Source organism: Lactuca serriola, chromosome 5 (assembly GCF_051521515.1).
Source record: "Lactuca serriola cultivar US96UC23 chromosome 5, Lser_US96UC23_V15, whole genome shotgun sequence".
In the NCBI taxonomy this organism is placed as follows: domain Eukaryota; kingdom Viridiplantae; phylum Streptophyta; class Magnoliopsida; order Asterales; family Asteraceae; genus Lactuca; species Lactuca serriola.
In genome coordinates, this window is record NC_136412.1 from 146826942 (window position 1) to 146843585 (window position 16644).

General features: G+C 33.9%; 2 protein-coding genes across 2 annotated transcripts; one reads left to right on the forward strand and one right to left on the reverse strand.

The window, feature by feature from the left end:
• Positions 1-4196: 4196 nt before the first annotated feature.
• On the reverse strand, positions 4197-7668 carry LOC145053072 (uncharacterized). Its single transcript, XM_079001043.1, has 7 exons — positions 7505-7668; positions 7285-7414; positions 6623-6780; positions 6442-6514; positions 5766-5957; positions 5288-5381; positions 4197-5049 (listed from the first exon to the last, which is right to left on the reverse strand). Exons 2-7 carry the CDS (start codon positions 7408-7410, stop codon positions 4400-4402), a joined length of 1293 nt encoding a protein of 430 aa, XP_078857169.1. The 5' UTR covers positions 7411-7414; positions 7505-7668; the 3' UTR covers positions 4197-4399.
• Positions 7669-11772: 4104 nt separating this feature from the next.
• LOC145049861 (uncharacterized) lies at positions 11773-12288 on the forward strand. Its single transcript, XM_078998209.1, has one exon. It carries the CDS (start codon positions 11773-11775, stop codon positions 12286-12288), a length of 516 nt encoding a protein of 171 aa, XP_078854335.1.
• Positions 12289-16644: the final 4356 nt, after the last annotated feature.

The following is a 16644-nucleotide window of genomic DNA, read 5'->3' on the forward strand; positions in this document are numbered from 1 at the left end:
TTTTGATATTTTTTGTATCAATGTTATATAAAAGAATAGGATGTCTACATAATTTTGCGCTTTGTCTATTTTTGTTTATTTGTAATTCAAAAACTGAACAATGACAACTATATATTTTTTATTTTTGTTTAATTCTAATGTAATAATTGATTAATGAAAGGAAAAATATTTGTTTCTATTTTCAAAATTGCAATATGTAAGTTTTGGTTGATAGACGTTTTGAAATTTAAAAAAAAAATCGAAATATGGGTGGAGACTTTCAAAAATGAAGTTGTAGAACATAAATAAACCAAGTGTCTAATTTTTTAAAAATCTTGATTTTAAACTAATTAGTAATCCTTATCTTTCTCATATGTTATAATGATAACTTGTATGTTTATGTAAATTATATCAAATATGTTCTTGAAACACAGAACACCAAAAATGAATAAAAAGGTGCACATCGAAAATATTAACTTATTAATAAGTATAATCACATTTCATTTTGGTGGGTTAACTGCAGAATATTTTTATACAATAACATCAAATTGGTTGTTCCTTTGTGAAATATGGAGTCACTTTAAAATAAACTTTACGTTAATATTTACTTTAATAAATATGCTTAACCTTGTAAGTAAATATATATCTGTTGGCTTGTATTTCTTGTGAAAGTATCTAACATACATTAAGTATATAACTGTAAAAGTTGACAAATGAATGTTTAATGATGATTATATGGTTAAAAGAACGTGTTAATCGGTTAACTACATTCTTAATTTTGTGGGGGCCCTTTCTTTGGGGACTTTCAATGGTGACTTGCTTCATTACCAATCAGGTTTGGTGGTTTGGGGTTATATTCAGTGGTAGAGGCTTCCTTCTATGTTTTTGTGGCCTCACAAGCTCAATCGTGGGTGTTACAAGACCACATCTTATGAGATATTGACATATTTGGTATGGATTCTGATTATGTTTGTGCTTTAGCCTGTCTTCGTGATACGATTATGTGTATTGACTTGAACGGTTTCATTAATAAATACATTGCCCCTCGAAAAGCCCAACATTCATCGGTGGCGAGTGCCACTTTTTGTAAAATTGTCCAAGACGTGGAAGTTCACTTCGATGTGACGATTCAACAAAAAACAGTTTTTGAGTGTCTAAGCACACCACATGCTCAAGATTTTCTTTTGACTATTCCTATTAACGGCTTTGGCCAACATATGTCGGTAATGGAGTATCGTGTTATCCTCAAGTATCGCCTTATGTTCCCTTTATTTCCGATTGATAAGACATGCCATATTTGTTGCAAAGCATGCTTGAACTCCTTTGGGGTGCATCCAGTTCATTGTAGAGAGCTCATAGGTTTCAAGTACCGACACGATTTGGTTATGGATGTTTTTTTTGACATATTTAGGCGTACCGGGGTTTCTACTAAGAAAGAGTCACCTGTGAACTTTCTAACTGATCCGTTGGAAGGAAGATCAGCACTTAGACCGAATGATGTTTTAGATTTTGGATGAGATGGAGGGAAGCATGCATGTGTGCATCTAACAGGGGTTTCCCCTTTGTGGGCTTAGGGAGCAGGGTTTTCACTGTGGGGCAAGCTGCTTTAAAAGATGTATCATGGAAAATGGCAAAACATGAAAAAGCATGCATGGACAATCAATGCACGTTTATACCTTTTGCATTTGATACGTTCGGTTTTCTTGCCCCCAATGACATGGAGTTCCTCAAAAGAGCCCAAAGGGTCAAGCATAGTAATGTTATGACCCTAAGATCTGTAGATGTTGTTTTTAAAATAATTAGTCCTGTCATCCAAAAAAAGAGTTGTGGCACAGCTTGTTGCATGTTTACCCACTATATTTATTTAAACTTTTATGTTTGATCTAATATAAATATATGTATTTTTAATAAAATATATATATATATATATATATATATATATATATATATATATATATATATATATATTACGTTTTAATGTTTATTGGAGTATGAAAAGTTTCCAAAATAAGCAATCAAAGAAAGCAAACTAATCAAAGAAAGTTTGCTTTCTTTGATTGCTTATTTTGGAAACATTTCATACTTAAATAAACATCAAAACGTAATAAATATTTTTAGTAAAAATTAGAAATTTAATTAATCGATTGATACATTCTTTTAACCATCTAATCATCATTAAACATTCATTAAATGTATTCACATATTACCATTGTCACCTACTATAGCAGCTGACAATGATAATATGTGAGCAATTTAAAAAGTTAAATGATCAAATATATACAAAAAAAAGAAAGTTGTCTAAATGTGAACAATTTTTTTACAAATTTCTTAAGAATTTTTATTATTTCTTACAACAATTTTATGATATTTTTTCCAATATGTTTTTCTACTACAATGTTTTAAACTTTACTTATAATTTTTTTTTAAAACTTTTTTTATACTTTCATATAATTTTAATACAAGTGCTTTTAAACTAAATATTTAATAAATGTTTTATATTTTTCTTACAAGTTTTTAACTTTTTTTTTTTATATTTTCATACATCTTTTTTTATATGACAATTTAATATTTTTTAATAATATTTTAAAATACTTCTGTTAAATACTAGGTTAAAACGTTATATTAAAAAAATTAAAAGTTTATAAACTTCTAACTAAAAAGTATTAAAAAGTTTGAATAATTTTAAAACATTTACATTATATAAACTTTTTTTGTTTTTTTATTTGCTAAGTAATATTTTTTTTACACTACAAGAAATAAGAGTATTACCAGCTACAGACGTCGCCGCTAAAGGTCCAACATGTCGTCACTAAAGGGTCGTCGCTGATACTCCATTGGTCGCCGCTGATGCTCGATACGTCGCCGCTAATGTTCTCTGTCACCACTAAAGGCGTCACTACTATTTATATGTATTTCTATTCATACAAATACACATATACATATATAATACAGATATAAAATTCACATATACATACGAAAATACATACACATACATAATACACATATACATACGAAAATACATACACATACATATACATAAAAATACATATATACATAAGATTGTACATAAAAAACACATTTACATACATAAAATACATTCAAAATACACATATACATACAAATACACATACAAATACACATCCATATCTACAAACATAAAATAAACATATAAATACACATCAATGCTAGAAATTTAGTAAGGAGAAGTGAAAAGGAAAGGAAAAGGAGAAAAATGAAGCAAAGATGGGTGAAATTGCGAAGTTCTTTGTCAAATTCCGATGAGGTCGACGATAATGGTGAAAAAAAGGGAGAACACAGAAAAATGGAGCAGATCGGGGGGTTTTATTGTCGACGGCCTTTAGCGTCGACGCGTAGTCTTTAGCGGCGACACATGGGAGGGAAAACAATACGAGGTTTTCTACGTCGTTGGATCATCTCTTAAATCGACGGGTGAGATTAAAATGACGCGGATCGCCAAGATAAGCTTTTAGCGGCGACGCCTTTAGTGACAAAGCACACTCTTTAGTGGCGACACACCGAAGGGAAAACAACGCGAGATTTCTTATGTCATCCTAGCCGTAGGGTCATCTCTTAAATCGATGGATGAGATTGAAATGACGGATGATATTAAATATGTCGCCGCTAAAAGTCCCCATCGCCGCTAAAGGCGTCGCTGCTATTGCCGATTATTCTTGTAGTGTTAGAAGACCCTCCATACTTATTGTTATATATTTAATTTATTTAATTTTATTGTTAGATATTATTTACTTAAAAATACTGTATATGCTAAAAAACAAAAGAAAAAAATTATAAGAGGTTATATAAAATATTTCATAAAACAAAAATATATTTATTAATTGAAAAGCAAATATTAGAATTGATTAATATTTAGAAAATTATTGATATTTTAAAAATAATGTTCGAAAAAAATAATACAAACAAATATAAAAAAATAAAATCGTTATTAAAAATGAGGAAATGAGTTATCAAGGTAATAAACTTTTTGTTTTGTTCACATTTAGACAACTTTTTTTTTATACATTTAACCATTTAATTGTTAATTTGTTCATATATTACCATTATCACCTGATATAGCATGTGACAATAGAAATATGTAAACACATATAACAAATTAAATGATAAAAAATGTATAAAACTGAAAAAAAAAAAAAATACCTAAATGCGATAAGATTTTCCTTCGTCCACTACATTTCCAATTTGTAACATAAAGTAACAATTCTCTTATTTAATAAAATGTTTATCATGCGTCACAAGCACATATCGTTGATACACAAATGCGTGAAGGGAAGATCGCTTTACAAGACAAATGTATGAATCCTTAAACATGCATAATAAAAGTTACCTCTAATATAATATCATCGGAATATATATCCATGAACATGTATCAATGAATCCCCGTTTAATTGATTACCGGTTTCTCATGAAACTGCCTAGATCCCGCATAATCTTCAGGTACGGGAAGATCAAGTTCCGAGCAAACAAACCGGACTACCTCCGCGGTGGTGAAAGCCATGAAAGACATCTTGTTTACAGTCACAGAAATAGAAAACCGATTGTTTATGTCAGCGTATCCTGTCGAACCACCTAAACCCGCATGACCAAACCCGATCATCAAACCCTCGGTTGATTTAATCCTCTTAAACCCAAGCCCAAATTTCCCATCCGGTAAGGCTAAATCCTTATAATCTCCGGTTCCCAAAAACGCGTCATGAATTTTCGATTTAGGGTTGTTAAAGATTTTAGTCACGGAGGTTGTATGGCTGTTGGTGGTTGAGGAATGGGGTGAAGGGATGGTGCCACCGTCCACAAGGGCGGCATAGTAGCGGGCCAAAGCACGAGCCGAGCAGTTTCCATTGGCAGCAGGTACTATGGCACGGCGGCCATCAACTATGTTGCATAAGTTAACAAGGGCAGGAAGCACCGCCGGCACGAGGGAGGATGGCATGGCGGCGTAAGGTTGTTTATCCACCGGGGGTGCGGCGGTTGGAGGAGGAGGGCTACTAAATTCACTTGTATCGATCGAAGAAGTTGCCAGACGCGATTCCACATCTGGATTGCACATAAAAATGAAGGTTTCTTATCAACTACCAAACAAATTCAAGGTCATAATACGTAATACATAAAAACACTTGTTAAAAACTGCGGGAAAATGAGTTTTGTTAGAATGGACAAAAAAAATATATATAATGGTCAACTCGTTATAGAAAATAGTTAAGTGGTGAAAATGGAAAAATGAAAAATGGTGGAAATACTAATTTAATTAATGAGTTGTGAACGTCAATCTCACTTGGAGGAATCCCTATAAAAAGCTCTCCCTCCAGATTAAGTGGGCGTACAAAAGCTTCCTCAAGAACATCTTTAAACTTTTTCCCGGATGCATGCTACATGTTCAAGAACATATACATCAATGAAACTAACGAAATATATGAAATAAGTAACCATTCCCTGCATGTTCAAGTCAAGCAAAAATAACACAAAGATGCACAAAGGCTGGGTGTGAACACATGGCATAACTGAAAAGGACACATCAGTTAGACTGTGTCTGATATGAATTAGACTGTGTCTGGTATGCATTGGACCGTGACGGATTTCAATTTGTTTCAAAAAATTGGAAAAGGTGATAGTCGGACTCAGTCTATGTGGTTTTAGTGTAAAAGACAAAAATGGTTTCCTTCTTATTATTAAAAATAGGAGCACCATGCTTTTCCAGTCGTGTCCAAAGTATTTGGAGTGAGAAAAATATAAGATGGATATAATAATGGTACCTCAATGATCCCACCACATAGCCAACCATATGATAGATAATGATAGAACTGTTCACGACCTGGCTCAGTCTCTGGTGTGGCCATCGCAATGCGTTTTACACACTCATCCCAATCACAAAATGACACGTAGTCCTCAGTAATGCCAGCAAGAGCATTGTGTAAGCCAGATGTATGATCAAGTACATGATGAACCTGAGGGAAAAAGGAAAAGTGATGTGGTCCTTTTATTCGGATGTATAATTACAAAGTTATAGGGAAAATGTACAATGGAACTATGTGATATATAAATGTGATACTTGTGACATGGCTGGCATTAAACCACGTAAAGCCTATACCTTAATTAGGACATCCACAATCAATATACTTTAAATGATTGCTAAACATTTTTTCAATACAACTTTGATCATTTTTAACCAGCATATCTAAAATAAAATTATATATTTGTTCAACATTTTATATTCATAAAGTTTCATTTTACTGATCAAATAATTCTGTGACCATATATTGAAGGCCAATATGACATCATAATATGTTTGAGTTTAATTCATTGAATCTCTAATATCCACCAAATTAGTTCAACAAGTTTATTAAACTATGTAGAATATATGGATGCTCTTAAACTAATTTTAAGTTTTATGTTTAAACATATAGGGCTTAGGGTAAACAATTTGCGCACCTTTATCTTATCTTTTCCATTTACACCAAACTCGGGCCAAAAGGTTGCGATATAATCATCAAGTTTCAGTATCCTAAAATGAAAGTACATATTACTTTTATTTCCTTTCATTCAATAACGAGATATATACCACGTATAGCTCCCCTTATGGGTGTTAAAAATATCAAATTGACGAAAATACCCCTTATCAGCCTGCCAATGTATCATTCCAGCCGTGACTCCCTTAGTTACAGAGAAAACGGGAAATAAGGTATCATGCTGAACTGGACGAGGATCATCTTTTCCCATTACTCCGGCTGCAGTATCAATGATCATTTTCCCATCTTTGTATGCACAAACCTAACAAACATAATAATCAAAGTTTTCGTAAAATACAATCACAAAACATACAATTCTATGAGTGTAATCCAGATTTTTATAACACGTTTCTAATTTATATGCTTTCATTATTAGGAATTCTGAATAAGTCAAAGCCATGTGGGCAACTGCCAAATGGTCCCCTGTTCTCAAGTAAATAAGTAATTTGTTTCTTCTTTTTAGGTACTTTTGTAGTTTAAATAGATAGGCAAAGTGTACTTTTGTATCCCCTTTTCCAGATTTTAAGAATAAAAATACAAAACTTTGCCCCACGTGTGTATGTTATTTCTTTACTTCCTTTTATCAAACCTCGTTAATCTAGCTCATAACCTCTGTAAAAGCCAACAAATTCAAGTGTATTTGTGCTTCTACAGTTAACAGGTAACACAAAGACTAATTCAAGCTTCCTAAGTCTTTAACACACACACACCAAAACTAAGTAAAAGTTATATGGTAAACTAATTATATTGGAGCAGTGGTATGAACCTGGATTCCAAGTATTCTATCAGCATTCGCTAATTCAACCAAGAGGCGCCTCAGTTTGGCTTCTACATCAGAATGGATTGGACTTTCACATAACCATTTTGTATCTGTCAATGTTGCGTTATTCATGTTGCTGAAACAAAAATAGGTAGCTAAATAGGGTACGCATGTATATATGAGCAGGTGTGAATAAGGAATCAATAAGAACAGAAGAAAATCATACCTTTAGAAAACAGATTCAGGAAAAGGATAGATGATATGTAGATAGCTTATGCTATGGAGAATGATCATAAGACCGAAATGATGTGAAATACTTATATTAAAGAATCATCTTTCCAATACAGTTGGGAAAGAAATGAACTTAGGGATTAAAACGTTTAATTTCTTTCTTGTAAGTTCCGTCTTTTCTTGTACAACTTTGTGATATTTTGCTTTTTGCTCTCTGCCAAAGGTTTCATGGTTTCCTAAAACCAAAAGAATCTTCGGCATTTAATAACGTAGTGTGCTTTTTATTTTGTCTTTATACTTTATATAATGATTGTAATTTTAATTTATTTATAACATAAATTTTGGGCATAATAAAACTAAATAAGAATATAATAAAATATATTCATATTAATAAATAAAAATCTTTTTGCCATATGTTATATTGTCATGTATTTTGATATATGTAATTTTGTAGTTAATTTTTAGAAACTAATTTTTACTTGTTATTTTGTGGTAATTTTTTATTTTCTTAATTAAGAATTATAATTTTTAGGTTATAAAAAGTAATTAATGTGCTATTAATTTGTTTCATTATATTTTTTAATTTTAATATATTTCGTTCAATATATATTTCAAAATTGATATTTTTCTTTCAAAGTTCATTATCATTTTAAGCAAAATAGTCTATATGTAGATGGGTATAAGACAGCAGCATACTATCTTAATCACCAATCTGTAGAAACAAAATGCCAGTGGCTGTTGTGTGTGTTAAGTTGCAACCAAGTAAGTTTTGTTATGTATGTTTTATGGCTAATAGTCATAAGTAACAATACAGTTTCACTTTATATTAAGGGATTTTCAGCTTTCGATTATTTAAGTTATGAAATTTTTATGGCTAAAATTGGTTTATATTGTTGCTTTCAAGTGACATTTTTCATGTTTTATTTTCATTTTCATTTTTTGTTTTCATACTTTGGTGGGCAACAAAGTTTCATTTTTAATTACAAGTTTGATACATGTCAACATAAAACCTTTTTTGTCAGTGCCCACACCTTGGGTAATCAAACACTTAATATTTTTTTTATTTGTTATTATTTGCAGCATGTTAAATTTATTTGGGCATTTTTGTTGCCTTTCTTTACAATTTAGAAGGCTGTTCAAAAAATAATTTTTATTACGTGCTCTACCTTTGTATGGACAACAATATTTAACATTTTATACCAAAACAACCATTTTGGCTTTAAAAAAACACACTTGCAAACACATGAGCTTTTACAACCATTGCTCTTGACTTTTAAGCGTAAACGTTGTGCAACCTATAAGTAAAATGTGTCAAAAAGTTTAGAAAACACTGTAAAATTGTTCTTTGTGGTTATGCAAAATCATAGACTTGTATGCTTTTTTGTTGTTGTAACAGGCAAATCATCCAAAAAGAATGATTGTACTGCATCTTAACAAGTAAGTACCTGCAACTATTTTTCTTAAAAAATAAATAAATAATGTTTTGATTTTATTGGGTTTAAGAATATAGACACATAAATTGTTGAAATGGTTTTGGCTTTAATCTCTGCAACGTGTTCATGTTGTGTTCGTCACCGTCTCTCTCGCCCAAGTTTACTTTGATCTTTTTAATTTTTGGCCTAAAACGTTTTTCGATAATAAGAATATTATTAAAAGTTAGAGTATATTTATTAAAATGCTTATCGAAGAAACTTGATGTGATAAATCATTCTATCAGATTCCTCAAGTCAAAACTGGATTTTAATTTTGAACAATGTTTGGTTTTTATTATCTTTTTACATTTTGGACTAACAATTTGATCTGATTTTTTTTTTTCTTTTTGAAAGAAGGAAACCTCCTGCAAATATTGCGAACAAGAAACAGTGTTTCCCTGAGGTATAATTGAATTCATCTCATTCTACAAACCATGTTGATTTTTCTCTACTTTGTTAAAGATTTTGACTCTAGATTCAAACTATTTACCAAGAGATTAACAAGTCGAATTCATCAAATGGCGAATTTGGTATATGAGAAGATCAACCTGTGCCAATGTTCTTGGAAACATCAGAAAGAACGTCGGATGAAGGAGATCATCAGATGGTATTTGTTTCAATTCAATCAGTGTGGTTGACTGAAAATTCTCTTGAGTTCATTAGTTTGACTTTTTGCATATCTTTATGCTCAAAGCAATGTATCTGGTAAAACCAAAGTTAAAGTTGTTCACATGATACTAAATTCTACAACTGTTTTGAACTTACAACTTTTATGAATTTAATTTTTACGATTTTTTTTGCAAACTTTTTGTTTTGTTTTTTTGAAATTACTAAACTATTCTACATACAATTATCCTATTTTATAATGTTTTTTTAGTTTGTTTATTTTTGTAGATGTGTTATTAGAAGTGAGTGGTTTTACTTTGATCAATTCCAATCGTTTGAATCATGGGCAAGGAAAAGGCTCTGGTAAAGATCAGGTTGGTGTCATGAAAAATGACAAAGATCCGGTAAAACTGGAAGGCAATGTTGATGATGTTTGCATTAAAGGAAAGGGGTATTATGGGAAATTTGGGGGGTCAGTCTAAGTTTCTTACCTATTTCTATTATTAGTATAAAAAGATAAAAATATGTGTCCTCTGAGGTTGACATGGATTGCTACTCTTACACTAAAGAGGAGGTAGGGGTAAAGTGGGAAGGTGGACATATCTTGCTAATACATATTACATGGTTGGTCATCATAAAAACTCTGGAAAGTGTTCAAGGAAAAGGTGATTGATTATGATCTTCTTTCCTGCAAATAACCATTCAAGTTTTGTTTCTGGTCTATGACAACAACAACATACTACAAAAATGGAGTCTAATTGTTTGGCAACTCGATATGCTGATGCAGTACATAGAACAGGAAAGCTGAAAGGTTACAAAATTCAAGTGAAGAGCTTTCGTGGCCCAGAAATGAAATGGTTTCAATATTAAAGGAAGGGCTAGTGGAGTCTCTTGGTGTTGAGCTGAATATAGCTTGGGCTGGGCTTGCAATGGTTCACAAGGCCACTAAAAAACTGATCAAAACGAATCAGAGGATGCACTAGGTTATTCCGGACGACACATTAGGATAGAAACTCTGTTGTGTGTTTTTTTTAATGTTTCCATATATTTCACATCTTTTGCTTATGTATCAACCTTATGAATGTTTACTTTCAAATGCAATTCATCCTCCCATGTAAAGACACTATGTTCATACAATCCAATAAAATTAAATAAATCAATAAGCCTCTAAAAATATAAGGTTACCCAATAAATTTGTAAACGACATTGAAGGCTTTTGACCCCCGCGTAGCGGGGATACCAATCTAGTTTATTATTAATTATATTGCTCTATTATTATCATCGATGCAAAAAGGAAATTTTGGTATCCGATTATCCCAAAAACGGAACCACAAGTCATCCACAACCATAGACCATGTTTTTTCTGTTGTAAATCAGAATCAATAAACATGTAACAAAACCGACAAATAATATTAAAAATTATAGTTGTATATAATTAATCAAATTATTATTAATATGGTTATCAAGTTTCGCCCAAAAACAAAGATCAATCATTCTCTTGATTAGATCGATTATAAGAAAGGTAGAAAAAGAGTGCCCTATTATTGGACGAAAGTAAACGCAATACAGGAAAGTAAAACCAACCTATTGACACTTGATCTTGATCTTAGAGAACTGTACGGATCAGAATTATGTCCTTAAAGGTTTTTACTTCACTTCTATCTGTTGTAAGCAACAGAGTAAAACCCCATGATTTAATGCAGATATACCAACCTTCCAGCAACAATGGAAAACGATAAACACAAAATGAATACTGAGAAACTATTAACGAGAGCAAGATAAGATGAGAATAGAAGTGAGTTTGAAGTTTGTTGTTTGTAGCTATCATATCCCGTTAATTATGGCAGGCTTATAGATTAGTTGTTAGTCCAAAGTTCCTTGTATAAATACATGTAATCTGTTAATTATGAATATACATGCAAAACCATTCCCAAATCTATATTCCTATTGTTACATGGTATCAGAGCAATACAAACCTAAACCTTTGAAAAACTAATCAACAATTGGTAACGAAGAAAACTCAGGCTCATCAAATCCCTCGTCTTAAGTTATTGTACAGAATGTTCAAGACACATCCTTTCCCACCGAAGTCACTCTCGATGAAACGAACTACCCATTGTGGTCTCAACTAATGGAGATGCGGATCTGAGCACGAAATAGGTCAGGTTTCCTTACTGGCACAACAATGAAACCAACCACGAATGAAAAAGCAATTGAAACCTGGTTGATCGACAATAATAAGGTTAAGAGTTGGCTCATCGACTCCATGAGTCCAACCCTAATGCGTCGATTCATCAGGCTCCAAACGGCGGCTGATATTTGGGATACAGTCTCAAAAACGTTCTATGACGGAACTGATGAGACCCAACTCTTTGAACTAAACAGGAAGACGTTTAGTACCCGCCAAACCGGACGATCCTTTCCAACTTATTATAATGAGTTGGTAAGTCTATTCCAACAAATTGATACTCGTCTGTGCAATGAAGGAGATAAGACTGAAGAAGTTGTGGCAGCAAAGAAAACACTATCACGTTTCCATGTACATATCTTTATGACAGGACTAGATCCTGAGTTCAATCAGGCTAGAAGTGAGGTATTAAGGAAATATCCACCTTTGAGTTTGGAGGCATGCTATGCCTATATTCGCAAGCTAGAAACAGGCGATGGAGGAACCCAAGCTAGAAACCGACAGTGTAGTTAACATGACCACTCGAAATCGCCCTTTCAAAGGAAAGAAATCGAATAGTAAAAGTAATACCTTTACGTGCACACACTGTGGAGAAGATGGGCACTCAAAACTCAAATGTTATGAGATCATTGGGTACCCAGAGTGGTGGGACTTTACCAAGAAACCAAGGAAGAAAGTTGGGCAAGTGTCTATAGCAACCCCAACAGTGGCTGAAGAACCGACACCAATGGCAGCCCATACAACTGCAAATACGGGTATGTCTCACTATAACCAAAAACTAGACGACACTTAGGTAATTGATACCGGAGTAATAGACCACATGACTAATAATCCATCAAAACTGTTAGTAACATATAACCCAAAACTAAAAAGTATAAATGCAGCAAATGAAAGTAGGGCTCTGGTAGTAGGAGAAGGCCCGATAAAGGTATCGAACTCCATTGATCTGGACACAATCCTTGTGGTTCCCTCCTTATCATCGAATTTGTTGTCTGTTAGTCAAATTACTGAAGCTCTAAACTGCTATGTGATTTTTTAGCTGAATGACTGTGTTTTTCAGGATATAGCAACCCATCGGATTCTTGGTTATGGTACTAGACGCGGGAAGTTGTACTATCTTGAAGAAAGTCATCATGGTCAAGCAAATCACACCGGAATAAGTCAAGTGAATAAGTCCGTAGCATGGTTGTGGCATCGACGACTCTGACATCTGTCGTTTAGTGTTCTTAAGAAGCTTAAGCCAATTTTATTTTTGAATGTAATGGAAGATTAATTTAATTGTGAAATATGTGAGTTAGCAACGAACAAACGAGTTTCATACTATTCTAGTGATAATAAAACTCTTATTCCTTTCGTAAAATTTCATTTAGACGTATGGGGACCAGCTGGGGTTGCTACTCCTAATGGTGCACGATATTTCGTAACGTTTATAGATGAATGTACACATATGATTTGGATATCCCTGTTAAAAAATAAAAAATAACTGTCTACAGGAAGGAAATACAAGTACTACAATCGGATAATGGCGGAGAGTACATTAGTAATGAGATGAAACAGTTATGTACAAATAAGGCAGTTCATCACCAAACCTCATGCGCTAGAACACCCCAACAAAACGGGATGGCGGAGAGACGAAACAGACAAATCTTAGAGATTATTAGAGCCTCTTTATTCGACATGAATGTCACACAAAAATATTGGGGTGAAGCTGTTAGATCTGCGGCCTATATCATGAACAGAACTCCATCTAGTGTGCTTGAATTCAAAACACCACTATAGAAGGCGCAAGAACTATCAAATCAGCTTATAAATAATTGACTCGAACCTAGAGTGTTTGGGTGTACAACTTATGTTTATCAAAACATAGGGAAACTGGAACCATGTGCACTTAAATGTTTTTTGTGGGATATACAGACACCAAGAAAGGCTACAGATGCTACGAACCAACCACAAACAAAGTACATGTTACTCGATATTTGGTATTCCATGAGACTGTATCATATATTGAACGTGCATGCACGCTTTAGGGGGGAGAAACAAAGTGAAGCGAACACACACGATGGAAGTTCTGGAACTGGAGAGTTTAACATCACTGTTGATGAAGTACTTGAAGAAAACGATGTGGTTGATGAGCCCCATATACCTGAAAAATCAGGAAACGAAGACAGTGGGGGTAATGAGAGTGAAGGAAACAAAGATAGTAACGGTGACGGTAGTCATTTTGATTATGAAGCTTAACTGGAAACTGATGATGGGTATAATTTTGGACCAAAAGAAGATAGTACAACCACCGCCACAGCCACTGAAGAAGTCACTAATACAGAAACAAAAGTATTTATTCCATCTAACGTTCCAGACATATTGTCTGCTTTTATTTTGCAGGAAAACACCAATGAGGTAGAACCAAGATTCCCATTAAGAAGCACTCGTGGGAAGCCAAAGAAGCAATACCAAGCAGATCTCAAAGCAAAATCAAAATATCCCATTACTAATTATGTATTAGCTCATAGATTGGCACGTACTCACGCACTCCTGATAGAAAAACTATCATCTGTGAGGATACCAAATGAAGTTCAAGAAGCTGTCAAATATGAGAAATGGAAGGAGGCAATGAATGAGGAGTTAAGAGCACTACAAAAGAATCACACATGGGAATCAGTGAATCTCCCACCTGGAAAGAAATCGGTAGGATGCAGGTGGGTTTACACGGTAAAGCTGGATGCAAAGGGGAACATTGATCGGTATAAGGCGAGGCTGGTAGCAAAGGGATATAACCAGAAATATGGGATTGATTATGGTGACACATTTGCACCAGTAGCAAAAACGAACACTATCCGTATTCTAGTGTCCAATGCAGCAAATAGAGACTGGCCACTAAAGCAGTTTGACGTAAAAAATGTGTTCCTTAATGGGTACTTGCAAGAAGAGGTGTATATGGACCCACCAACAGGCATCGAATGTAATGGGAAAGTGTGCAAATTGAAGAAGGCATTATTTGGGTTAAAACAATCGCCCAGAGCTTGGTTTGGTCAGTTCTCGAAGTTTATGAGAAAGATTGGGTATAAGCAAAGCGATATGGATCACTCTATTCGTAAATAAGAATGGAAAAGTGACAACCCTTATTGTATATGTAGACGATATGGTAGTTACCGGAGATGACCCAGAGGAGATGAATAATCTCCAAACTATCTTGGCTGTAGAATTCGAATTAAAGGATCTTGGAAGTTTAAAGTATTTCTTAGGCATTGAGGTAGCCAGGTCAAAATATGGAATTTCGATGTGTCAGCGAAAATATATACTTGATTTGTTGACTGAAACGGGGATGTTGGATTGCAAACCAGTAGATACTCCCATAGAAGTAAATCATAGTCTAACTATACTGCCAGGTCAAGTCCCCACGAACAGAGATATGTATCAAAGATTGGTTGGAAAACTTATCTACTTGTCTCACACAAGGCCAGACATAGCGTATGCAGTGAGTGTGGTGAGTCGCTTTATGTAAACACCAAGTGAAACACACATGAAGGCAGTATATAGAATATTGAGGTATCTCAAAGCATCCCCCGGTAAGGGCTTGTTCTTGGGAAGAAACTTTAGTCATCAAGTATGGGGGTATACGGATGCGGATTGGGGAGGAGACCGTATGGATGGAAAGTCCACTTCTGGGTACTTTACATTTGTTGGAGGGAACCTGGAAACCTGGAGGAGTAAGAAGAAAAAGGTGGTCTCGAGGTCAAGTGCAAAAGCAGAGTTCAGAGGAATGGTACATGGCATATGCGAACTACTTTGGATCAAACGAGTAATGCAAGATCTGGGTATCAAGTTGGAGTCATCTATGAAGTTACACTGTGACAATGAAGCTGCAGTGAAGATCGCAAATAATCCAGTTCCACATGATAGAACAAAGCATGTTGAAATAGACAAACATTTTATCAAGGAACACCTCGAAAAGAAGATTGTGGAGTTGCCACATGTCAGATCAAAAGATCAGCTCGCTGATATGTTAACTAAGGTTGTATATGGGAGAGTGTTCAATTGCTCTCTTGACAAGCTGGGAATGTTGGATATACATTCTCCACCTTGAGTGGGAGTGTTAATGAGAGCAAGATAGGATGAGAATAGAAGTGAGTTTGAAGTTTGTTGTTTGTAGCTATCATATCCCGTTAATTATGGCAAGCTTATAGATTAGCTGTTAGTCCAAAGTTCCTTGTATAAATACATGTAATATGTTAATTATGAATATACACGCAAAACCATTCCCAAATCTCTATTCCTATTGTTACAGAAACCGGGAAGAAATCGTCATGAATACTAAGAGAGCCTTGAATTTTCATGTGTGGAATACGGTGTTGGATTAGTGTCTAAGTTCATAACTATTTTGGTATGTACTTGACCCGATGGTGCATGATCCTTTTGGGTTGCCTTCACCAAAGCAACTTGATAGGTTGAATTATGGAGAGAAAGGATTAAATATGATTTATTAATATGATATGAGAAAAATATATTAAAGGAGAAATCATATTGTTTAATTAATATTAGTTAATAATTAATTGGTAATTAGTTTTGTGACTAAAAGAGATTAATTAAACTTAAGGGACTGGAATTGTAATTATAAGATAATTGCAATTTGGGCCATGGATTGACTTATATTAAGGAGTGGACGAATTCTATGGGGAAACCATGAGGAAATCGTCAAAGGCCTTAAGGAAAGGGGTCCATGGGTTGCTTAGGGCTTAAGCATCCAAATTAGGGTTTCATTGTTAGATAACCCTAATAGCCTAACTATATATACATCCCTTATGACCCAAAAACGTGGACAAGCATCCTTCTAGGGTTTCACACGTTTTTGGGTAGCCTCCATCCTCTCTC